Source organism: Chrysemys picta, chromosome 11 (genome assembly GCF_011386835.1).
Source record: "Chrysemys picta bellii isolate R12L10 chromosome 11, ASM1138683v2, whole genome shotgun sequence".
In the NCBI taxonomy this organism is placed as follows: domain Eukaryota; kingdom Metazoa; phylum Chordata; order Testudines; family Emydidae; genus Chrysemys; species Chrysemys picta.
In genome coordinates, this window is record NC_088801.1 from 79,078,243 (window position 1) to 79,102,610 (window position 24,368).

The window sequence follows — 24,368 nt, forward strand, 5'->3', positions numbered from 1 at the left end:
GTTAGCGCCCGAACTCGATCTCAGTGAGCGCTGGCGTGTCTCCTCCAGCTTGAAGTGCAGACATGCTCAAGGTCATATGGTTAGGCCCCACCCCCCATGTCACGGAGTCACCGGGCGATGCTCTGGAACTGCTCCCTACGAAGCCAGTCAGGACTCTGGGGGAGCCTCCTCTTTGGGAGCAGACTGTCTCCAGGGCAAGAAGCTTACACAGCTTCGGCCTTCCTGGGTCTGGCCTCGGAGCATTCAGCATCCCCTTCGGCACCGTGCGCTTCCCACAACGAGTCCGCCCAGGTGGGGCTCCTGGGGAAGCCAGAGGGTCCTACACCCCAACTCGGCAGTCAGACGTGACTCTCAGCCAGCGAGTAAAACAGTAGGTTTATTAGACAACAGGAGCATGGTCGAAAACAGAGCTTGTAGGTACAGAGACCAGGACCCCTCAGTCAGGTCCATCTTGGGGAGGCAGGGAGCCCAGAGCCCCGTCTGGGCCTTCCTCCATTTCCCCAGCCAGCTCCAGACTGAAAACCCCTCCAGCCCTTCCTCTCTGGCTTTTGTCTTTTTCCTGGGCCAGGAGGTCACCTGATCTCTTTGTTCTATAACACCTTCAGTTGGCACCTTTGCAGGGGAGGGGCCCAGGCCATCAGTTGCCAGGAGACAGGGTGTTGGCCGTTCTCTGTGCAGATCCCTGCACACCCCTGCCCTCAAGGGCTCTGCAACAATCACACACCCTGATCCCCCCCCACCTAGAAAGGCATAGGGGAAACTGAGACACCCACACAGCATTCAGAGAAAACATTAAGAACATTCCCACTTTGTCACACCACAGCAGCCTGTCCTGCGCAGCAGCGTTCACCTGCAGACACACAGCCTTTTACACAATGGGTCCGGGAAGAGGGATCCATTCAAGCCAAGCCCCAGACATACAGCATGTTTGACTATAAGCCAGCCAGTGCCCACACACTTGCTGCCCCCTCCAAGCCCACACGTAGGCCCGGAGCTAGAATCAGTGTGCAGAGTCCTCATGGACCACGACACAGCGCCAGGGCCTGCCAGTCTCCCGTAAACAGCCTTGTAGCCAAGCAAATCCAGCTAGGGTGTCACTGAGGCTGCAGGCCTGCCATGGGGCATGGGCAGGGCCCAGGCTCAGGCAAAGGGGGACCCTGACAGAACCCCATCCCGCTTCCCTCCAGCCAGGATCTCCTCTTCGCTGTGCAAGGACCTGGGCTGCAGCTTTCCAGCAAGGGCGCTGCCGGGGTGCAGGCGTGCAAAGCGCCCAAGGGCCCAGATGGGGAAGACGTTGCGGTAGGAGGTGTAGCTGATTGCACAGGACTTGTTGAACACCCCAGAGATGTTCTCCTGCGAGGGGAGAGAGACAGAAAGAGGCAGGATTGGCAGGGCGCTCGCGAGCAAGGGGTGCTCCTGCAGGAGGTCCCACAAGCCCTTTGCCCTCTCACAGGCCTGTTGCGGGTACTGTGCCAAGCACACACGTTATGACTGATGCACCCATGTTTCCCACATGTCCCGGCACATGGATACACTCCCTGCTCTCTCCCGCTGAGACATGACACCGCACACACACAGGGCCAGGCTCCCCACCCTGCTCTGGTGGCCCCTGGGGCCAGACATTGGCCACCAGTGCCCAGGTGGGGATTGCCCTGCCTGGCACAGAGCCAGCGTTAAGAGGCACATGCAGCCTCTAGCACGTGGCGTGGTCGTGGCACGGATGGAGCACGCTGCTGGATGGGATTGTACTAAAGCAGGCCTTGGGTTGCTCTCATGTGTGCTGGGGCCGAGGCCAGTAGGCAACCGGTGCCAGAATCAGGCAGTCAGACCTCCCCACCTCCCAGGGCTTCCCTGCAGCCACCGGCCCATCCACTCCCACCCGCTTAACACGCCGTGCCTGCATCTCCCCATACGCCTCCAGCCGCTGAACAACAGGGTTCAGTGATGAGCCCTGCCCTGTTCCTCATTCCAGCTGGATCCAGGGCTCTGCTACCCGAGGGCACAGGGCCCTGGGAAGGGTCAGGTGGGGTCACACAAAGCCACGCGGCCCGAGCCAAGGGGAAATACCCTAGAGATATATAGAAGAAGCCTCGTCCTGCCCACAGTCCTTGCACCCAGGGCGCCCTGCGGGACGGTGAGCTGCTGGGACGCAAAACGGATCCGTGTCCAGGGATTTGACAGGCTACTTCCATGTGCACAAAGCAGCAAACCCTGCAATGGCGCAGAGGGTGAGCGCTGGCAGGGGAAGGCAGGGCACACAGGGTTGGCTTGGGGCGCTCTTTAGTTTGCCAGCGTGAACAGCAGGGAGATGACAGACCGCTGGCAAAGCGGAGCCCGGGGGCAGCGTGGTGGGGAGAGGAGGGAGGTCACCCAGAGACCCTGCCTCATCTGGAACGCTCCCACTGCCGAGGGCGTCTGCTCCCGAAGCATTTCACCGCTCTGCAGCCTTGGGCTGCTTTGGGCCCTGCATGGTGCCCGGATCCCCAAGTAACCATGACAGCGAAAGCCCCCTCACCTCATCGCCTCAGCCTGCACTGATCAGAAGCCGGCCTCACCCAGAGTGTATCCCGGCCCCCCCACCTCTCTGTGAGATCTAAGGCTCAGTGCAGCTAGGGGTGGACCGACAGGTCCTGAACAGCTCCGGCTGGTTCAACATGCCGCACAGGTCACCCCAGTACCTGCTCCCTGCTCCGGCTCCCCTTTCACAGAGTCCCAGACAAGGGCTCCAGCTGCTGTTCAAACCTTCTCCACCAGGGAGATCGTCCCTTCTCCTGCGACCACGACTTCTCCTGACAGCTGCATTCCAGCAGCTCACCCAGACAGGGAGGCTTTTCAATACAGAAGGCAGACCTCTCCCTGGAGCTGGACCGGACTGTGGAACTCACTGCCACATGACGGAACGAAATGCAAAGCTCAGCTCTTCCACGGAGCCATCCTCAGCCAGCGATTCCCCCTCACAGACAGCTCCCAGCAAAACCCCTTGAGCCATCGGCCTGCATCTCCCCCGGCTGGGAGGGATGAGAGGGAGAGGAGCTGGCTGAAATGCCTGCAGTGACAGGGGCTGGACACATTACAGAGAGCAGTGAGGAGCTGCATACCTGAGGCCAGTCCCCATTGGGCAGCTGCTTGTCAATCAAAACCTTGATCCCCTTTTCCAGCACCCCTACGTCCGGGTATCTGCAGAGAGAAGGGGCAGAGGTCAGTGGAGCTGACTCCGAATAGCATGCTAGCCCCCCACCCCCGCCATGTGCAGCCGCAGCCGGAGCTCTCCTCTCCCTCCCCGGCACCGCAGCGGGGACAGGAAAACTCTTCTCCTCTCCCCACTAGTCCCCAGCACTCACACTATGGCCACCCCCCCCCCACCTCTGTGTCATTCACAGGCCGGCTCGGTGGGCACCAAAGGCCCCGGGCAGCCAAGCAGGTGAGGAAGCACCAGGTGTTCAAGCCAGGCCAGCGACAGCGGCCACATCCTGCAGTGCCCAGCACAGGGACAGCTCAGGGGTTTGAGCATTGGCCTGCTAAACCCAGGGTTGTGAGTTCAATCCTTGAGGAGGCCACTTAGGGATCTGGGGCAAAATCAGTACTTGGTCCTGCTAGTGAAGGCAGGGGGCTGGACTCGATGAGCTTTCAGGGTCCCTTCCAGCTCTATGAGATAGGTATATCTCCATATATTATTATTATTTATTAAGGCTGGGGTGGCAGCTCTGGGCCGTGCTGCTGCCTTACGGAGCCCAGACGCTCGCTGTAGGAGAGCTGGTGGCGTGACGACGGGCACCAAGCGCCAGCCCGTGGACTGGAGCAGTCACTGGCTAACCCCTCTCAGCACGGGCTGGGGCGTGTGCTCTGGGCTAGCCCAGGTGAGGACACGCAGTGCACAGCAGGGGGCAGGCATGGCGCGAATGAAGGCTTCAACGCCAGCGCCCCGGTGCCGAGGTCCTTGGCAGGGCTGTGCTCTGTGAATGCAGGTGAAGAGGATGATGTTCTGACGTGAGAAGCGGCGTCGGTTCTCCTACCTGACGGCCATGAGCCCCAGCAGGGCCCAGCAGGTGTTGTGGATCTGGGAGGTGGGGCTCTGCACGTATCTGCGCTGCTTGCAGGACTCAAAGTCCTCTCCCCAGCCACCATCCTCCATCTGCTTGGAGACCAGGAACTGGCAGGCCTGGGCCACCTCCCTGCATGCGGCTCTAAAGGGACGAGGCAGAGCAAAGGGACTAAGCCAGGGCAGCCTCGTGGGGCTTTGGGGAAGGGGCTGGCGGAGCAGGTGGGGGCAGGAGACAGTGTGAAGCTGGGGCAGGGAGGCTCTCGCAGGAGCCGGGGTCTCCGAGATGCGCCTTGGCCCCCGGGGGTGGGAGCAGCAGCCTAGGGCAGGCGAGCTTCCTCTGGTGAGTGCCCAACCTGGCTCTGAACACCAGAGCCCCCAGCTGCGAGCGGCCAGCAAGCTGGAGTGAGGGGGCCACGGGCTGGGGACAGGGCCCCAGGGGGCTGTGACACTCAGTGAGCACGGGACGGGAGGACAGAGGAGCCTGACCCAATGCCTGGAGGGGAAGGCTGCTCTGGGTTTGAACAAGCTCCTCCCTCAGCGGAGTGATGCAGCACCTCCCGTGCTCGAGGGATAGCGCCAGCCACTCCAGGCCATGCCCTGCAGGCCGTGGCAGCCAGGGAGCCACACGCCGGATTCCCACACTCACCCGTTCTGGTAGGTGTGCTGCAGACAGGCCAAGGCCTCCAGTCCGAACCAGGTGCCGTAGGTAAAGCACACGCCCCAGCTCCTGATGGGAGGAGAGCGGCAGCGTCAGGCAGCGCAGAACGCTCTGCGGGTCTAACACCACCGGCCCCCCGTGCCACAGACAGGCCTGGGAAGTCCCCGCCTCTCAGTACAGTCCCTCCCCACCGCAGACCTGGGAAGGGTCCCGTCGCCTCAGGCTACGCTGAGCCTTTACTGGAGCTGTCGCACACACACGGGCTAGGAGTCGCATCCCATCCCACGTCGCTGCGTCTGGCTTGTCTCTAGTCCGCAAGCTAAGGGGGTTAGTCACTCACTGGGAGCACCCTGCGCCACAGGCACTGGTCTGCAGGGGGCCCTAGACACGACTGTAACAGGCCGGACTGCTGTGGGCTCCCTGAGCCAGCCCCCCACCCCCTCCCCCGGACACTGGCACACCTGGAGGTAAAGGGGAGAGAGGGTTGCCCAAGAGTGCAGGTACCAGCACCTCTCTCCTCACCCCAGCCACCCCCTGCCCTGAGCAGGGTGGAGTTTGCTGCACCAGCAGTGCACGCGGCCACTCACCCTTCCCACGAGCCGTCAGCTCTCTGCACCCTGCGGCAGTACTCCAGGCCCTTGCGCAGCGTCTCTCTAGACAGGAGGAGAGGGGGTTCCTTAGTGTGCAGCGTCCATCCTCCTGCCAGCCCGACCCAGGGGCTCCTTGGGAGCTCGAATCCCCTCTGAGAAGTGGGGGCCCAGCCCCTATTAAAAGAGTCACTCGAGGGCCTTAAGCTGCAAGGTGGACTGAGCCTCCACAGCCCCTGTGCAGCTGCTGACCATGGCCCCTGGGGGCTCAGATGGAGACAGGATCTCCACCCCGGGACATTTGCCGGTGCCTTCCCAGCCGGTCTGCGGATGAAACACATCCTGGTCTGTGCCCCCAGGGCCCTGCTTGATGCCGGGTGGCCCTTTGGCCTCACACAGGAAGCGGATGTACTCAGGCGGGCTGTTCTCAAAGGGTAGCTAGGAAAGGAGGGTGCCCCCCACTGCACTGGGACAGCAGCTGCCATGTTCGGTTACCGGGTTCGTTCGCGGAGCTGTGTGGGCGGCAGGATCTGCCCTGCGGGTCAGAGCGTACAGATGGGGCCTGCGCCAGGTTCATCCCAGCAGGCCCCACTTACTGACCTCCCCAGGGTGCAAGCTCTGAACGGACGGTTCGGCGCTCCCCTCCGTTACCTGACTTCCTGGGCCCGGTGCTCGGGGAAGGCCTCGTGGAAGTGCTTCAGCGCCTGCACGACGGCCGACGTGCACTCCACGTAGCAGTAGTCTATCATGATGTCACCTGCCAGACAGGAGAAAGAGCAACGAGGATCCCCATCAAACGGGGACTCGTGGCTGTCTCTGGGGAGGGGCACTAACTGTGTGACTGCACCGAGACCCCCCGAGCCTGCCTTGGGCACCACGCCCAGCAGACCTGGCTCTGCCTCCCCTCACGGTGCGCGTGACAATAGCTGGGGAGAAGCCCAGAGCACCTGCCCTTACCGAACACCTCCGAGGGGTTCAGGAGCTCCAGCAGCCGCCCCCCCCGCTTGGTTTCATACGTCGCGAAGCCTCCGTCAGGATTCCTCATGCTCAGCAACTGCCCGGACAGGGAAGGGAAGAGATTGACGATCCAAACCAGTCTTGTTCACCCCCTGCTACAAATCCAGCCCCACCACCCCTGACCGCCATCCCTCTCCAGAACCCTCGATCCCGAGGCCAGAAGGGCTGGCCTGACCTGCCCAGCACAGGCCAGAGACCTGCCACAAAGTAACTCTTTTCCAACGACCGCAGATCTTCTAAAAAACAGCCAATCTTGATTTAAAAATGGCCAGTGATGGCGAATCCACCACGACCCTTGAGGAGTTGTTCCAAATGTTAAATACCCTCTCTCTTTCCAGTCTCAATATGTCTGGCTTCAGCTTCCAGCCATTGAATTGTGTTAGACCTTTCTGTGCTAGACCAAACATCCCATTATTAAATATTTGTTTCCCCATGTAGGTACTTATAGACTGGAATCAAGTCACCCCTTAACCTTCATGTTGACAGAACAAGGAGTAATGGTCTCAATTTGCAGTGGGGAAGGTTTAGGTTGGATATTAGGAAAAACTGTCTCAGTAGGAGGGTGGTGAAGCACTGGAATGGGTTACCCAGGGAGGTGGTGGAGGTGGTGGGTTACCTAGGGAGGTGGCTTGGCAAAGCCCTGGCTGGGATGATGTAGTTGGGGATTGGTCCTGCTTTGAGCAGGGGGTTGGACTAGATACCTCCTGAGGTCCCTTCCAACCCTGATATTCTATGATTCTATGTTAAGCTACACAGCTTGACCTCCTTGAGTTTTTCACTATAGGGCAGGTCTTCTAATCTTAATCATTCTTGTGGCTCTTCTCTGACCCCTCCCCAGTTTATCAACATCCTTCTTGACGTGTGGGCACTAGAACTGGGCACGGGATTCCAGCAGCGGTCACACCAGTGCCAAATGCAGAGGTAAAATAACCTCTCTGCTCCTACTTGAGATTCACCTGCTTATTAGCCCTTTTGGCACTGGGAACTCCTGTTCAACTAATTCTTCAGCAAGACCCCCAAATCTTTTTCAGAGTCCCTGCTTCCCAGGATAGAGTCCCCCATCCTGTAAGTATGGCCTGTAGTCTTTGTTCCCAGATGTATACATTTAACCATATTAAAATGCATAGTGTTTGCTTTCACCCAGCTTACTAAGTGATCCATATCGCTCTGAATCAGTGACCTGTCCTCTTCATTATTCACCCCCCCCCCAATCTATGTGTCATCTGCAAATTTTATCAGTGATGATTTTATGTCCTCTGCCAGGTCACTTATAAAAATTAGAGCTGTCAAGCAATTAAAAAACGTAATCACGATTAATCGTGCGATTAAAAAAGTTAATCGTGTTTAATTGTACGATTGATCATGCTGTTAAACAATAATAGAATACCATTTATTTAAATATTTTTGATGTCTTCTGCATTTTCAAATATATTGATTTCAATTACAACACAGAATACAAAGTGTATAGTGCTCACTTTATATTTATTTTTATTACAAATATTTGCACTGTAAAAACAAAAGAAATAGCATTTTTCAATTCATCTAATAGTGCAATCTCTTTATCGTGAATGTTGAACTTACCAATGTAGAATTATGTACAAAAAAACTTTATTCAAAAATAAACATGTAAAACTTTAGCGCCTACAAGTCCATTCAGTCCTATTTCTTGTTCAGCCAATCACTCAGACAAACAAGTTTGGTTACAATTTGCAGGAGATAATACTGCCCGCTTCTTGTTTACCATGGCACCTGAAAGTGAGAACAAACGTTTGCATGGCACTGTTGTAGCTGGCGTCGCAAGATATTTACATGCCAGATGCACTAAAGATTCATGTCCCTTCATGCTTCAACCACCATTCCAGAGGTTCCATGCTGATGACGGGTTCTGTTCAATAATGATCCAAAGCAGAGCAGACCGACGCATGTTCATTTTCATAATCTGAGTCAGATGCCACCAGCAGAAGATTGATTTCTTTTTTGGTGGTTCGGGTTCTGTAGTTTCCACATAAGAGTGTTGCTCTTTTAAGACTTCTGAAAGCATGCATCACACCTCGTCCCTCTAAGATTTTGGAAGGCACTTCAGATTCTTAAACCTTGGGTCAAGTGCTGTAGCAATCTTTAGAAATCTCACACTGGTACCTTCTTTGTGTTTTGTGAAATCTGCAGTGAAAGTGTTCTTAAAATGAACATGTGCTGGGTCATCATCCAAGACTGCCATAACATGAAATATAGGGCAGAATGCGGGTAAAACACAGAGCAGGAGACATACTCCCCCAAAGAGTTCAGTCACAAATGTAATTAATGTGTTCTTTTTTTAATGAGCATCATCAGCACGGAAGAATGTCCTCTGGAATGGTGGCCGAAGCATGAAGCATATCTGGCACATAATTACCTTGCAATGCCGGCTAGAAAAGTGCCATGCGAATACCTGTTCTCACATTCAGGTGACACTGTAAAATAAGAAGCAGGCAGCATAATCTCCCATAAATGTAAATAAACTTGTTTCTCTTAGCGATTGGCTGAACAAGAAGTAGGACGGAGTCGACTTGTAGGCTCTAAAGTTTTACATTGTTTTGGTTTTGAGTGCAGTTATGTAACAAAACAAATCGAAATGTGTAAATTGCACTTTCATGATAAAGAGATTGCATTACAGGACTTGTATGAGATGAATTGAAAAATACTATTTCTTTTTATCATTTTTACAGTGCAAATATTTATAATAAAAAATAAATATAAAGTGAGCACTGTACACTTTGTATTCTGTGTTGTAATTGAAATTGATATATTTGAAAATGTAGAAAAACATCCAAAAATATTTCATAAATTTCAATTGGTATTCTATTGTTCAACATTACGATTAAAACTGCAATTATTTTTTTTAATCACGATTAATTTTTTTTAGTTAATCATGTGGATTAATCGCAGTTAACGGACAGCCCTAATAAAAGTATTAAACAGCAAGGGCTAAGAAACTGATCCCCGCGACACACCTCTAGAAACACACCGCTTGGTTCCAATCCCCTGTTTACATTATATTTGGAAATCCATCCGTTAGCCAGCTTTTAATCCATTTAATGTTTGCCAGGTTAATTTTCTATTGCTCTAGTGTTTTCACCAAATTTTGTGAGGTGCCATGTTAAACATCTTACAAAAGTCTAAGTCTTATATCAACATTATTACCTTTATCAACCAAACTGGACAGGACCTATTTTCCATAAATAATTTTTATTATTCTAATTTTATTCTCAATGGCAACTGGCATTTATTATATTACCCTCCTTTAATTTTTTATTAATGGAGTTCCTTAGCTGCTCCATTATCTTGCCAGGGATTGATGTCAGACTGACCGACCTATAATTACCTTGAACATTTTATTTACCCTTTTCAAATACTGGCACAACATTAATTTTTTTTCGGCCTTTTGGAACGTCCTCAATGTTCCAAGGCTTATTGAAAAATCAACATTTACAGTCCAGTGAGCTTCTCAGCCAGCTCTTTTAAAACTCTTGGATACAAGTTATCTGGACCTGCTGATTTTAAAATGTCTAACTTTAGTTTCTGCTGTTTAACACCCTCCAGAGATACTAGTGGAATGTAAAGAGCATCATCATATGATATGACTACACCATCTGGCTTTTCCCCAAATACAGATAAAAAATATTTATTGAACACTTCTGCTTTGTTTTGCATTATTACTGATAATTCTATCATTTTCATCTAGTAATGGACCAATACCACTGTCAGGATTCTTTTGTTCTTAATATCTTAAAAAACTCCTTATTGTCCTTAACTCTGCAGGCCATAGATTTCTTCTTGTGCCCCTTTGTTTCCCGCATCCATCATCTACAGTTCTTAGCTTCCGATTTCAACTTCCCTTTTCTGCCATTTGTTATATATTGTTTTCTTATTTTTATAGGTGCCCTCACTTCTCCTCTAATCCAGGTCTTTCGTTATCCACTACCGCCTTCTTCCTTGATTGTGGGATTGTAGCTTTTGGGGCATCCAATTGTTCTTAAACAATTCCCAGTTATCAACCACATTTTCTCTGATTAAATTCTTCCTCCCAGCTGATTTGGGTCTGTCATAAACAGACAGTTAAGGGTTAATGCCTCTTTTATCTGTAAAGGGTTAAGAAGTTCACCTAGCCTAGCGGACACCTGACCAGAGGTGCGGACCAATGTGGGGACAAGATTTTTCAAGAGGAAGGAGGGAAATTTTTTCCTTTGTTCTATTCATTAAGTTCTGTGCTGGAGTGAAAAGATCCAGGAATCAACCAGGGTAGTGAGTATTAGAGAAGGAATGAATTAGGTTATGTTTATTTCCTTTTGTGACTTTTTCTTTTTGCATAGAGGAATAATCAAATTGGCTTTTCTTTTGTGTAACTAAGGTTTTTGCCCAGAGGAACATCCTCTGTGTTTTGAATCTGTTGTCTGTGAGAGTAGCTTGCATGCTAATCTCACCGAGGTATTCCTTTCACCCCTTTTCTTTAATTAAAAGTCTTCTTTTTAAGAATCTGATTGATTTTTCCTTGTTTTAAGATCCAGGAAATTGGTGGGGAAGTCTCAAGGCTACCCAGGGAAGGGTTATAGTACTTGGGAGGGAGATATTTTGGGGGGAAGACAGAGTTCCCAAATGACTCATAAACATTGTTTAAACGATTTGGTGGTGGCAGCATACTGATTTAAGCTGGTAATTAAGCTTAGGGGTTCTCATGCAGGCCCCCACATCTATATCCTAAAGTTCAGAGTGGGGTGAAACTTATGACAGGGTCATAGTTGTTTTGCTTTATGAGATTGGTCCTTTTAAAGTACCAAGTATATATGCCTTTGGTCTGGACTTTATTCTGCTTGCACATTACTCATGTGATCAAATTAGGATTACTTTACCTAAGCTTCCATTAATTTTTAGTTGTGTGATCAGTTCTTCTTTATCTGTCAAGACGAGGTCCAATACAGAATTCTCTTGTCTCGGTAGCAGCACTTTTTGAGTTAGGAAACTGTCATCAATGAGATTTCAAAATCCCAAGGAGGTTTTGGTCCTGGCTGCATGAGCCCTCCAGCGTGTGTCACTCTGACCGAAGTCCCCCATGATCACACAGCTTTTTTCTCTACACACAGTAGATAGGTGCATAAGGGGCCGGTCATCCTGGCCCCTCATGTGATTTGGGGTTTGTAGCAAATACCGACTTGTGCTCCGTCTATTAGAACATTGATCTATTAGTATTCGAGATCATTGTCTTCCGAGTTATCAGTGACTCAGAACAGGTGATGCCATTTTTGATGGAGATGCCACTTTCCCTCCCCTTTTGCCCACTGGATCTTTGCTAAATGGCCATAGCCATTGATTTTAACATTCCAATGGTGGGACTTGTCCCAGCAGGTTTCAGTAGTGCCAGCTAGATCACATTGCTCATAGATAAGCAATTCCTCTTGTCTGTCACCCTGGCCCTGAGCACTGGTGCACAGGCAATTCAAGATTTTTTCTCTCTCATGTCCTTTGGCTCCCTGATTTTATTCTCAACATCTCAATTTTGTGCTGAATGAGGCCTCATTTCTTCCCTCTTTTCCCCCTTCCCTTTTGCTAGGAGCTGGCCAGAGCCAGAGGCACTTTTATCCTCCCCATGGAACAGCTGCCTGGTCTCCAAGGCCCTGGAGCCAGCTCGGGATATTCGCTTCTGCTCCCCAAGACTTGGGCGAATGAGCTCCCTGCACAGGGTGTCCGTGCTGTGAGCAGACTACCCGCCGGAGAAAGGTGCTTCGCTGTCCCTCCACGCGCCCTTGCAGGGACAGAACAGCTCTGAGCTCTCTCCCGCACACAGGCCAATCTGTCCTGTCCTGTCAGGCTGCACGTGCTGCTCCCAACTCGGGACTCATGAGCGACACCCATTGGCAGCGAGAGGCGCTGCACTAACAGCCCTGCCTGGGCTCCTCCTGGGGTTCATGCCAGCCGGGCCCAGCTCACATCCAGACGTGATCCCAGGCTCACGCCCTGCAGGCCGTATGCCCAGTCACAGGACGGCCAAGGCCCACAGAGGGAGAACATCCCCCACCCAGAAGCCATTTTGTTTTAAGCTGTTCTGAGATACGTGGCACTGACTCTGGGGTTCTCCCCCAACCGGGCCTCCGCCGCCTCTTACCACATTCACAGCGTCAAAGAGGCGCCCCGTGGGGACGTGCTCTGCTATGAAGGGACACTTCTCCTGCAGCAGCATCACCGATTTCAGCCCCTCCGCAGTGCAGTCAGCCACGATCCAGCCGCAGTCACGGGTGCTGAAGGGGAATCCGCCCTGGGGAGTCAGGCACCAGCACTCAGCCCCAGGAGCAGGGAGAGCGAGGGAAACTCCCCCGCCAGGCTCTGCCCTGCCCAAGGGAAGGTGGAGCCCCCTCACCCAACCCCGCATTACAGCTCCGCTTGTGCACACGAAATGGGGAGAGAACGCTGGCAACCATCCCCCACTTTGAGTCCAGCAGGAGGTTGGAGAGACAGGGGAGTCTCTCCTTAACAGCGAGGTGGCACCAGGAACTACTGCAATAGCTTTCATGCTGGAGGCTGGAACCAAACCCAAGTCTGGGCCCCAAGCAAAGTGCCAATGGTGGGTGAAATCCAGCCCGTGCCGTGGGCAGGTGTCCAGACACATTCACCGAGCAGCTGGGCGCAACGGGAGGCCCTGGGGCAGGTGGGGCCTAGAGCTGGCATAGCGGGGGCTGCAGCCCAGGATGGCAGTGCCGTGGCAGAGCCTGGGGGCAGGAGCTCGCGCTGTGTCTGGCTGCACTTTGCCTGTTACACGGGACCCTCATAATTACCCAGGTGAGGCTGCCTCCCCCACCAAAAAATACCATACTGGAGAAAACAACGCTGCCCAGCCCCACCACAAACAGGCCTTAGTGGGATTGTGCCACATCTCCTTCCATGGCAACTGGCCTGATGGCCACCCCAGACCCACGGCCATTGGCCTCAGCTTACAGAGCCCCTCCTCCGCTGATGCGATGTGTATTGGCCAAGCCCTGCCCCCATATGCAGACACCAAGCCAACTGCTGTTCTGCTTCCCATGCCCCGGGCACTGCCAGGTAAACGCCAGCTCGTGCCCTTCTTCCAAGCAAGCTGAGCCTGTCTCACTGCCAGCCCCTCGGCACCTGGGATCTCAGTCACGGCCGCAGACTCCTCCGGACACCAGAGAGTCGCTCTGCGGCCAGAGCCTCCCTCTGACACTATCACAGGATAGATCCACTTTGAGTCTAAAAGGTTCGTTCCCTGCCCCGCGAGCAGCCCAGAGCTAGGGGCAGCCGGACATGTGAGGAACAAACATGGAACAACAGGGGAGAATCAACCCAGGGAAATCCAGGCCCGTGGCCAGCTGTACCTTGCTCATCTGGCGATAGTACTTCTGGTAGTCGGGCGGGTTATCCAGAATCTGCAGGAGATACGAGGAGCGCCAGTGAGGAGGAACGGCAGGTGCAGCCTGGCTGCAGGCCCTATAGGCCCCACTGCAAGAGCAGAGCAGTGCAAAGGGCAGGGGTCCCACAGCTATGGTGATGGCCATGGGATCAAGGCCAGCCGTGCCCACAGAGCACTCCTGTCTGCGCTGCCGCAGTCTGGTCGCCAGAGGCTAGGCTGGGATTGGTGCTTGTCCGTGGCACGTCTCCCTGGATCAGGCTGGGGCCAAGGCTGGCCCTGGACTCTACCACTGGGAGGGGATGAGCAGAAGGGTCTTCCACAGCTGACCCTTTGCAGTACGCCCCAGTGCTGCCCTGGGGTGGCTGTGTCAGCACACAGGGCACCTGGAGCTCTCCCCCTAGCCGGACTGCAGAGGGCCCTGTGCATCCACTTGTTTTCAGTGCTTCACCCCCCGCAGAGCCCAGAGAGGGCCCCGCGGCTGGGTCCGCACCAAGCTTCCCATGAAACTGCCCTGCCACGCTGGGTCCAGCACCAGGGACAGGGCAGCCTGAGAGCAGACGGCTGTGGGGTCTGATCCCTGGGCCAGGCAGCCCTGCTCAGAACAGGCCTGGATGATGCGGTGGTGAGAACACCAGTGGAGGTTCATGCGTGTGCTCCCATTGCCTCTAGCGCCTGTGGAGCAGCACCGGGAAACGGCACCAGTGCTGGGACGTCACAGGAATCTCAGGGTCAGCCAGGCCCATGTGCCAGCTGTGTCCCAGGGCAGGTGGGTCTCCCTCCCTGAGAGAGGTGAGGCACACTCTGATTCACAAGGCCAAGCGCGCTGCGCCCTGCAGCACTCGCAGCCCTGGCTCCAGAGCTGGGTGGGGAGAACTCTCACCGGAGCTGCAGTGGGACAGTGGCAGGGCTCTGGAAACAGGGGAACTAGAGAGAACCTGGCTGGGTCAGCCCCTACAGAAAAGCCCCATGAAATGTAAGACGGAGGAAACCTACAGATCCAGAGACATTCGACACGGGCTCACAAAAAGGACTTTGCAAACTAGTGCGTTTGATAGACAACGAAAGCCCCTGAGCTGAGCTAGCCCGTGGGACCCACAGCATTCACCTCCCTGCCACGCTGCTTTAAAATGCCCCTGGGCTCTGACCCCCAGCCCCAAATGGAGTTAGACACCTCAATACCTTTGAGACTCTGGGCCTCTCTCCCTACCGTGTTCTGGTACCAAACCCCTTTCCTCTGTATCTCCTACCACGGCCAGTGGCGCTGGATGCTGAAAGCCAGCTAATGAAACTGTAAACCCTGTGTGTTCAAATGCAATGTGAAAAAATGCAATTCCTGCTCACACCACACGGGTGCAGCACATCTCTGGAATTCTCAAGAATTGCAAAATAACGCTAGCTTCATTCTAACAGCGCCAGCAAACGTTTCACAGTGAAACCTCGGGGTGCTGCAGCACCCCATCCCCCTAGTTCCCGCGCCTATGACTACAGCGCATGAAGGGGATGAGCTGCATGGCTGGATGCCGAGAAGCTACGCAGGACACTGCAGTCTTACCAGAGTCAATGCTGACTCCCCACATCTGTGACCCCAACTCAGTGCTCACCTGGGTGATTTTGAGGAACTCATGGGCCCGTCTCAGACAGGAAGCGAATGCCGGGTCGTTCTGAGCACCAGCCTAGACAAGGAGGCAGACACACAAAATAAAGAGACGTCACTGCTCAGTTCTGTGATCAGTTTAGTTCTTCAGGAAAAACAAATTGTCATGGAGTCCCCGGGCGATGCTCTGGAACTGCTCCCTACAAAGCCAGGCAGGACTCTGGTGAAGTCTTCTCTTTGTGAGCAGACTGTCTTCAGGGCAAGGAGCTCACACGGCTACCACCTTCCTCGGTCTGATCTTTGGAGCATTCAGCATCCTCTGCCCCTCCGTGCGCTTCCCACAGCGAGTCTGCCCTAGGGGGGTCCTTGAGAAGCCACAGGGTCCTGCACCCTCACTTCGCAGTCAGACGTGACTCTTAACCAGCCAGTAAAACAGAGGTTTATTAGATGACAGGAACGTGGTCTAAAACAGAGCTTGTAGGTACAGAGAACAGGACTCCTCAGCTGGGTCCATCCATCCTGGGGGGCAGTGAGCCAGACACCCACGTCTGCACTCACTCCTCCTCCCCAGCTAGCTCCAAAACTAACTAACTCAGCCCTCCAGCCCCTCCTCCTCTGGGCTTTGTTCCTTTCTCCGGCCAGGAGGTCACCTGATCTCTTTGTTCTCCAACACCTTTAGCTATCTCCTTACAGGGGGAAAGGGCTCCAGCCAGTAGTTGCCAGGAGATAGAGTGTTGGCCATTTAATTTATGTGCATTGGCCCTTTTCTCTGCAACAATCTCACCCCCTAGAGACTTAAGAAATGCATAGGGGAAACTGAGGCACCCACACAGTATTCAGAGGAAACATTAAGAACAGTCCCACTTCATCACACAAATTAGAAGAGATCTCCTGGAATCTGTGCCAGGCACGGTCTCTCCCTGGTAAGAATCAAATACAGCACTTTGGCCAGCCAGGGACTCCGGGGCACCCGAGATCTGCACTGGGGTGGCTCGTCTCGCACTGGCTGGTACAGCGAGGAACAGGAACTCTCAGGCTCTGAACGACTGGCGGAGCAGCATCGCAGTGCCCGATGCTGGAGCTACACCAAGCAACACATCTCCATCGCTCGCTCAGAGCGGTCAAACCCCAGTCTCTATATTCCAACACTGCTGCTGGCTCCGAGCAGCGCTGGGCTCTGGGCAGGTTTTACCACGGCAGGTGCGATATGGCCCATCTTCGTACCAGTATCCCAAAGCGAACACAGCGTATGCGGGGAAGAGGTAACAGGAACTCTCCTTGGTCCCTGCCCATGTGCATTTCAGCGCCTACCCACCAGTACCGTGGGGCCACGTGCTTGCACCTGACGGGGGTTAGGACAGTATTTTCAGGGGCCATCACTGGCAGCATGCCACATGCTATAGAACAGCTATAGCGGCTATTCCCTACGCGCCTGCCAGCTCCACGCCTGCAGCTGGCCAAGTGCAGGTTCCCAAGCGGCGTGACAGTGCTGCTCATCTCCGGGTGTTACTACAGGGGACATGTGCAGAGCCCCGTGCCATTCTAGCCTTCCTCCAGTGACACCTCGCACCCAGCGTTCAAAGGCCAGTCCACCTGCAAACCTGCACACACCTGCCTTTGTACACAGGTGCATCCACCCAACGCTACGGGGCACTAGCTGTTCTGCCCCTTAGCCTGCATTCGGAGCGCGCTGGGATCGCAAGCCTGCAGGGCTCTCTCTAAGAGCTGCGCTCTGGCTGCACCACCAGTTACCGGCTCAGCGCAGGGAGCTCAGGGGGACATTCTCTGGCCTGTGCTCTGCAGGGGGTCAGACTCGACGATCGTCACAGCTCCGTCTGCTCTTGACACCCGAGGCTGTCGAAGCCTCTCTCTAGTGTTGCTGTTGAGCGTACACTGTAGGAGCAGGCCAAGAGCCATGGCACCGAGGAAAGTGCAGGATGGTGCCTGTCTGAGACCCACGTCCCTTGGGGGGCAGCCCAGCAGGCTGGCACAACAGCAAACATTACCTCCAGGAAGGCTTGGACGGCAAACACTGTGTCCCAGAGCTGGGATCCGTTGATGCCCTGGAACAGAAGAGTGTGCAATGAGAAGCAGCTTTTCAATCCGCCCCAGGCTTCCCACCCACCCCTACGGGCCATGCTGCCTGCAGGCGCCACCACGCTGTACCAATGGCCGTGTAGACAGAGAAGGCTATAGGGCACACTGGCTGGGTGCAGTCACGCAGCACAGGCACCGCCACACTGCACCAATGGGCCCTGTGCACAGGGAGGGCTGCAGCCTCAGGGAACACACTGGGGCAGAAACGGGCAGCAGGAGCAGGGTTAGGGGTTTCTTAGTTCGGAGGATGAGGTTAGAATTTCCCTCCAAAGCTATTTTAGGGTCTGATCCTGCAAGCCCCTCATGGACCCAGTGCAGGATGGCTCCGGGCACCTCACCCAATCCAGTGTTGGTGTGTACAGCACCCTAGGCTGCAAGCTGCATCCCACACACAGCGACTGGAAACAAGAGAGAGCCCATAGCAGCATGCAGAGCGCGAGCCGTAGGGACGGGACGGGATGGGACGGGGGTCTCTGAGCTGAGACATGAAGCGAGGCAGAGCCAGCAAGGCTGGCCCAGAGGGCAGGAGCTGCAGGGACTCGGCTCTCGCACAGCAGAGGAAGCCGGAGGGAAGGGGAGAGAAGCTGCAGCAAGCCCACCGAGGGGTTCAAAACGAGGGCAGTTTGGCCATGGATCCTGAACCCAGAGGGGAGCGCACGGAGGGGACTGGGATGGGCCGACGGGGCTCCAGGCACATGGGGGGCTTGGGCAGCACCATGTGGGCCCTGCTGGGCCGTGGGGCAGCCCCCAGAGAGGGCAGGTGTGGTACTCAAGCCCCAAGGAAATGAAGGCTGGGAGGAGGTCTTGGTGGAGCACTGCACTACTAGACCGCCTCCATGGCGGGTCTGTGAGTGCTCTGCCGGCCGGGGCCAGGCCGTGACACAAGGAACAGTCCATGTTTGCACAAACAGACAGCAGTGCGAATGGCTGGCTGGGCGGCAAGGGGAGCCGTGGGGCGGGGGAGGAGGGAGGTGGCAGAGCTGTGTCTCGGGGGGATGCACCGCTGTCCCAGGAGAGGCAGGTTTGTCTGGGAGACACTGAGCTGCAGGAAGTGGGACAGAGAAGCAGGCCTGCGTGGCCAGGGCATGGGGGAGCAGCACGCAGCCCCTTTCCTTGCTGGACACTCAGCAGGGGCCAAGCAGCCGTTAGTGCTCGGTTCTAGCCCCCAGCGCAGGTAGGAGAGGGGCTGTCCGCTAATGTAGGGCCAGAACCGCACAGCAGAGACAGGACAGGACGGGACTCCTCCCCTAGGCTCCACCCCAGAGGCGGAAGGCCGGAGCGAAGGGGCTGGGCACGGGATGGCGGGTGCAGAGCACCCCCCAGAGGTGCAGGGGAAGCAGCTGCCCGAGAGCACTGACACACACTGCTCCTGATACCAACCCCTTCTACCCTCTGCCAGGAGGAGGAGCAGGGACGGGAGAAGCTGCTGCTGTGAGCCGCACAGCTGGGCCAGGGCTGGTCCTATGACTATTAACAGCCCGTCAGCAAAGGGAGACATTCCAGGGGTGGCAGATCCCCCGAGGCAGAGCAGCCTGGCGAGACCCCCTTTGCAGTACGCGCTCAGTCCCCGGGTGAGGGGTCCCTGCCCAGCCCTGCGAGCTGCCTCAGCAGCAGCGAGAGGGTGCCCAGGGTCCCTGCGGTCACTGCCAGGGCCACAGCGCCTTACCTGCATCTTCATGCCGTCGAGTCCCAGCCTGCGTGGAGAGAGAGCACATCACTGCAGCAGCCTGGGGAGCGTGGTGCTGTCCCCAACCTCCCGCAGCCCCCAGGTGTCTAACACTGCTGCTGGGGCACGGAGTACTGAGCTTCAGGGGCAGCCTTGCAGCAGGTTCCCCGGGGGCCCTGGCCTGCCCCTTCCCAGCCTGACTGGGAGAACTGGAGCGAGTGGGACTCACTAATAAGGAGCCAGTGTCTGGAGCTGGCTGCTGATCAGTGCAAGACCCCCCCGTTCGCATGCCCCCTGCACAGAGCTCCCTGCTCGTGGGGCCTACGCAGCGTGGTGGCCCTGGGGGCAGAGCGGGGTCCCCCATGGCAGGTCTGGGCAGCAGGTTCCCTGCTAGGGGCTGGAGACTCCCGTGCGGGGCAGAGTGGCTCTCTCTAGCTGAGCCCTGCGCTGTCTCCAGGGCTAGGGAGGTTCATGGGCCTGGCCTTACCAGAGGTAATCAGGGATCCTGGAGACATGCTCCTGGAAGGCTGGAGAGCTCTCCCCATCCACGTACCAGCGAACCAGCATGTTAATGGTCTTGGAAATCTGCCGAGAGAGAAGGCGTCACTCCCCTGCAGAGCGCAGTGGTGTTCGGCTTGGGCCTGCACAGCATGACCTGACCTCGTGACCAGCCCCAGAGCAAACCCCAGGCTGGGGGCTGTCTGCAGGCGAGCGAGCACGTCTACATGGGGCTCTGGTCACAGAACGGACCCCTTGGCATCCCCATGTCCGTTCCCCATCACAGGGCAGGAGATCACTCTCCAGCCACGGCCTTCCACCAGCTGACTCCACACCCCCCAGCTGTCTCCAGCAAAGACTCTGCAGAGGGGGGCATCTGGCACGCCCAGCCTCCACTGCCACTGTACAATGTCCAAGCGGTTGCTCACGCTCTCCTCTCCCGCCAGCCTGCTCATGCCCTTGTCATCCGCCATGAACTCTCCTGTGTGCAGCGCCCAGCACAGCAGGCCCTGAGCCTGCCTGGATTGCTGGTTGCTATGGTTACGTGCCAGCAGCAGGGCATCTGTGCAGAGCTGGGGAGTCCCAGGCCGGTCTCTCCCGCACCTGGGCAGGAATTGGAGCCAGCTCCGTTGATTCGTTGGGAACGGTAACGAGCAGCCTACCAGGCCAATGCTGATGGCCTTGGTGAATCTGTCTTCAGCCTTGATGTGGTCGTACAGCTCCGCGATGGCTCGCTGCCTCAGCCGGGCGCTGTGGTGGGCTTCGTACACGTTCAGGATGGCTGAGACGGGAACAAGAGAGACACAATAAGGAAACTCTTACCAGCTGCCTGGTCCCAACTCCTGTGCGAGCAGGGCCTGGCCCCGAGCCCCAGAGAGCTTCCCCCATCCCTTCCCCAGCTGGCCAGGGCTCTGGGGGGAGCAGGGCGAGAGCCCCAGGGACTCTCAACTCCGCCAGCGACTCACGGCAGTGGGGTCAGAAAACAACCAGCACATTAACTATCCCCCGCCCTGCCCTGGCCAGGCCCAGCCAGTGGCCTACTCACCATTGGCGAGTGTGAGCAGCCAGCTGTGCGGGGTGTACAGATCACAGGCAGCCACGTTATTCCTCTGGGCCGGCCAGTCAATGCTGGAGTAGTCCTGGACGTACAGCTCCTGGCAGGGAGCAGGTGGGAGATTAGCCATCCGCTCACTAGCGCGCCATGGGAGCAGACCCATGAGACAGCTGCAAGTGTCAGGCTGGTGGCGTTGGCAGCCAGGGGAGTACAGCACGGAGCACGCAGGGCAGCACCGGGGACGGAGGGCAGCGCTGCCTGGCCCGCTTTGTGGTTCCACACCAGCCACCGGGACAGGTCCCATGTGGGAGCTGCTCCCAGCACCCTTTGCTAAGGAGAGTTAACAAGAGGAGAAAGCACCTTCAGATAGTGCCAGAGCACCTGAGGGGGGCACCGGGGCCCCATGCGGCCTGGGGGGGCACATAGCCCGAAGGGGGGGGGGCTCCAGGGACCACACAGGCCAGAATGGGGGGAGCAAGCTGGAGCATGCTCATGCAGTAGGGAGGGCTTAATTCTGGCTGGAGGCCTGTGTGCAGGACTCCACCCCGCTCCAATTCACAGCAGGGCTCCCGGAGCCCAGTGGGCAGGGAGAAGACAGCCCCTAAGGCGTAACTCCCCTTCAGGCCTAGGGGTGTCAGGTGCCCAGCCTGAGACACCAAGTCTGATTCGCAAAGGGCAGGGCTCAGTGCTCTCAAATCAGACCCCTCCCAGGGGGCCGACGGGGCCTCCCAAAAATCACTCCTCCCTTTGGAAAGTGCAGGCCTTAGGCATTGTGAACAAGTGTGTGGCAAGTACCTTGCCGTGGCATTCACAGGGAAAGTCTGCTCCCTGCACGACCCCAGACACTCTGCCCTTGGCTTTCCTTCCTACTTTGCCCTCCCAGCTCTCTCCTTCCTTCCCCAAAGCCCACCCCAATTTCTGCCCCATAGGGCTCCCTCCACCCCTCCCATCAGCCAAGGTTACCAGCAATGGAAGAGCATTAATGCAGCGCCTACAAGGGCTGTTTAAGGCGGGCACTCCCAGGCCCCCCGTGACTGTCCTCGCCACTGAGTATCAGAAATAAGACTGGCAGGTGACTGGTAGAAGAACCTTCACAGGGAGAAGATACCAGGTACCGAAGGGCAGAGAAAGGCAGAACAAGAACCAGTGGCTGAAGCTATAAGGCCCGAACAATGAACAACGAGGGTGATCAACCACCGGAATGTGCTGCCAAGGGAACTAGCAGACTCTCCATCTCTCGATGTCTTCAGCTCCCGACCGGCTGCTTTTCTGGAGGGCACGCTGTACTGCAGCCAGACACGTCGCTGGGCTCAGTCCACAGTAACTGGGTGACATTCTCTGGCCTGCGTTACACAGGAGCCTGACTAGATGATCTACCGGTCCCTTGATGTGATGAATCGAGCTCTGGGTCGTCACGCAGACAGCAGGGCATCGGTTCCATGCAGCTCCTGTTTGGAAGGTTACTACTGCACCTATGAAGGCAAAGCCTTTCCATCTGCTAACGAGAGCTGGGATGCTGCACAGAGGTAACATGCCAGTGGCCACATACCGACATCGAGGGGCCCAACCCAGCCCGGGCCAGTCGTACCTCAGCACGGGCCAGTCGTACCTCAGCCCTAAGCGAAAGGGAAAGCATGGAAGGACCACGTGGCTCACTCAAGCAACATCCCCCTGAAGGAGCAGAAATGCAGCCCACACTACGTCAATGTACAGAAGCATCAGCTGTGACAGGGAAGGCATAAGGAGGCTCAGAGGGAACCAGAATGGCCAGCAGCAAATAGGAACTTCTGTAAGTCTCGGAGAACCAGAAAGCTGGTGAGAGTCGCTGGCCCTGCTAGATCAGCAGAGGGTGAGCGGAACAACCAGAGAGGACGAGACACTGAGCAGCAGGGTTGCTAAAGTCTTCAGTGGGGAGGGATAGCTCAGTGGTTTGAGCACTGGCCTCCTAAACCCAGGGTTGTGAGTTCAATCCTTGAGGGGGTCATTTAGGGATCTGGGGCAAAAATCTGTCAGGGGATTGGTCCTGCTTTGAGCAGGGGGTTGGACTAGATGACCTCCTGAGGTCCCTTCATACTCTATGATTCACCACAGAGAATGAGGGGAGATTCCCACCCCGTACTTGGTAACAGAGATTCCCACCCTCTTTGGTAACAGAGATGAGGGACGGAGGTGTCAGACACGGGGCTGCTGAGACATGGCTCAGGGCCGTCGCAGTTAGTGCCCAAGCAAGGGGAAGACCCAGAAGCTCTGGTGGGACAGGGGAACAAGGGGCTGATGTGGGGATCACATCACAACGAGCCCACAGGGATCTCCACCAAAGCACTGCCAGAGGCTGCAGCCCCTGGGATTTGCGCCCAATGAGGAGATTCGGGTCCATGCGACTAGCCACAGCTGGGCCATGGTGGGAAAGGTCTCCAGGCCACCGTTACACAGGGTGAGGAGTGGGGAGGGTACTCAGGGAGTTCATTTACCTGTCTGAGGCTCTGGACAAGCTCATCCTCCTCGGCTGTCAGGCGCGTGGCATAGCAGTAGCTCATCGGCAGGTACACCTGGCGGCAGTGGCACCACAGCGTGGAGGGGTGGCCTGGCATCCACGCCGGGAGCAGCCTGTCACACAACAGAGGGATGCTGTCTGCAGTTTGCGGGATGGGGAGTGGGGAGCCGCAGGGACACGGCACAGTTAAGGACAGGGGTGTGGGCAGTCAGAGGGGTAATGTGCCCAGGAGACACCCGGGGCCCAGGATAGCCGCTGCCTCAGTGTTAGAGCAGCCCTACAGGACAACGCACCGACCCCAGGCGATCGCTGCTCCATGCTCCTGGGGTGTGGGGGACCTGGAAGAGAAGCTGGAGACCTCGTTTGGAGCCAGGAGACTGTCTCCTCCAGCCCGAGGACAGTGTTCTGGGCTCTCCCAGCAACCCAGCGAGGCTGTTATCCTGGACAGGGCCTCTGCCAACAGACTGCATCTGATTCCCTGTGGTTTGTGTTAACGGGGTGCGGAGGGAGGCGCAGGGAATAAACAGCCTCTCCAGCAGGGAACATGGCAGTGGGCAATGCTGCCACTAGTTTCCCTGTAATCAGCCAGCTGCCTGAACTCCCTCGCTTCACACTGCCCCCTGCTCCTGGCCCCACAGCCAGCTCGGGCACCAGCTGTCCCTGAGGGCTGGGGGAGTCTGCGGCACGCCCAGCTCCAGGACAAGGACAGCTGTGGCATGCCAAATGGGGAGGAACCGTGTCAGGACCCAGCACAGGTTCAGCCCCAAGAGGGAGGGACTTGGGGAGAGCGCGTGTGGGTCTGGAGGCTGGCAGAGAGGGCAGGAAGGCTGGAGATCGAGCAGGTGGGCCGAGCTTGGAGGGGGAGGGAAGGTCATCAACAGAACATCCCTCCCCCATCAGCCCACGCCCCGTGCCAGGAATGGTGCCTGGTTTCCATGCCCGAAGCCTCCTGGCCCAGGCTGAGCGGGAGAATGGGGGACTGGTGCAGGCCGGGGATTACTCTCAGGTCCCTGGTGTTCGGCATCAGGCTCTCTGCTGGGTGCTGCTGCGAGGGGACATGGCTGTGGCTTGGGACTGAAAATCAATACACTCTGCAGATACAGAATAGCACCTACCACAGCTCAGGGAACAGCGTGTTCATTCCCTCCCAGCTGTAAACGTTCAAGACGGCCAGCCAAAACTTCCCCCAGGACGGGATTCCCACAGCACCCCCTGGAGAGACAGACACAGATCTGGGCTCTGACGGCAGCCACGGGGGCCAGGGA

General features: G+C 56.2%; 1 protein-coding gene across 1 annotated transcript in view; it reads right to left on the reverse strand.

Moving 5' to 3' along the window:
• Positions 1–358: 358 nt before the first annotated feature.
• LOC135974194 (lanosterol synthase-like) overlaps positions 359–24,368 on the reverse strand; it is a 32,835-nt gene continuing 8,825 nt past the window's right edge. The window contains exons 6-22 of the mRNA XM_065561208.1: positions 24,219–24,315; positions 23,081–23,216; positions 20,601–20,709; positions 20,218–20,336; positions 19,545–19,642; positions 19,058–19,085; positions 17,301–17,357; positions 15,302–15,373; positions 13,666–13,716; positions 12,441–12,590; positions 6,245–6,341; positions 5,939–6,044; positions 5,288–5,353; positions 4,689–4,769; positions 4,014–4,184; positions 3,099–3,177; positions 359–1,353 (exon numbers count right to left, since the gene is read on the reverse strand). Coding sequence (XP_065417280.1) covers positions 1,141–1,353; positions 3,099–3,177; positions 4,014–4,184; positions 4,689–4,769; positions 5,288–5,353; positions 5,939–6,044; positions 6,245–6,341; positions 12,441–12,590; positions 13,666–13,716; positions 15,302–15,373; positions 17,301–17,357; positions 19,058–19,085; positions 19,545–19,642; positions 20,218–20,336; positions 20,601–20,709; positions 23,081–23,216; positions 24,219–24,315 — 1,730 coding nt within the window. The 3' untranslated portion in view covers positions 359–1,140. The remainder of the gene's footprint in view (positions 1,354–3,098; positions 3,178–4,013; positions 4,185–4,688; positions 4,770–5,287; positions 5,354–5,938; positions 6,045–6,244; positions 6,342–12,440; positions 12,591–13,665; positions 13,717–15,301; positions 15,374–17,300; positions 17,358–19,057; positions 19,086–19,544; positions 19,643–20,217; positions 20,337–20,600; positions 20,710–23,080; positions 23,217–24,218; positions 24,316–24,368) is intronic.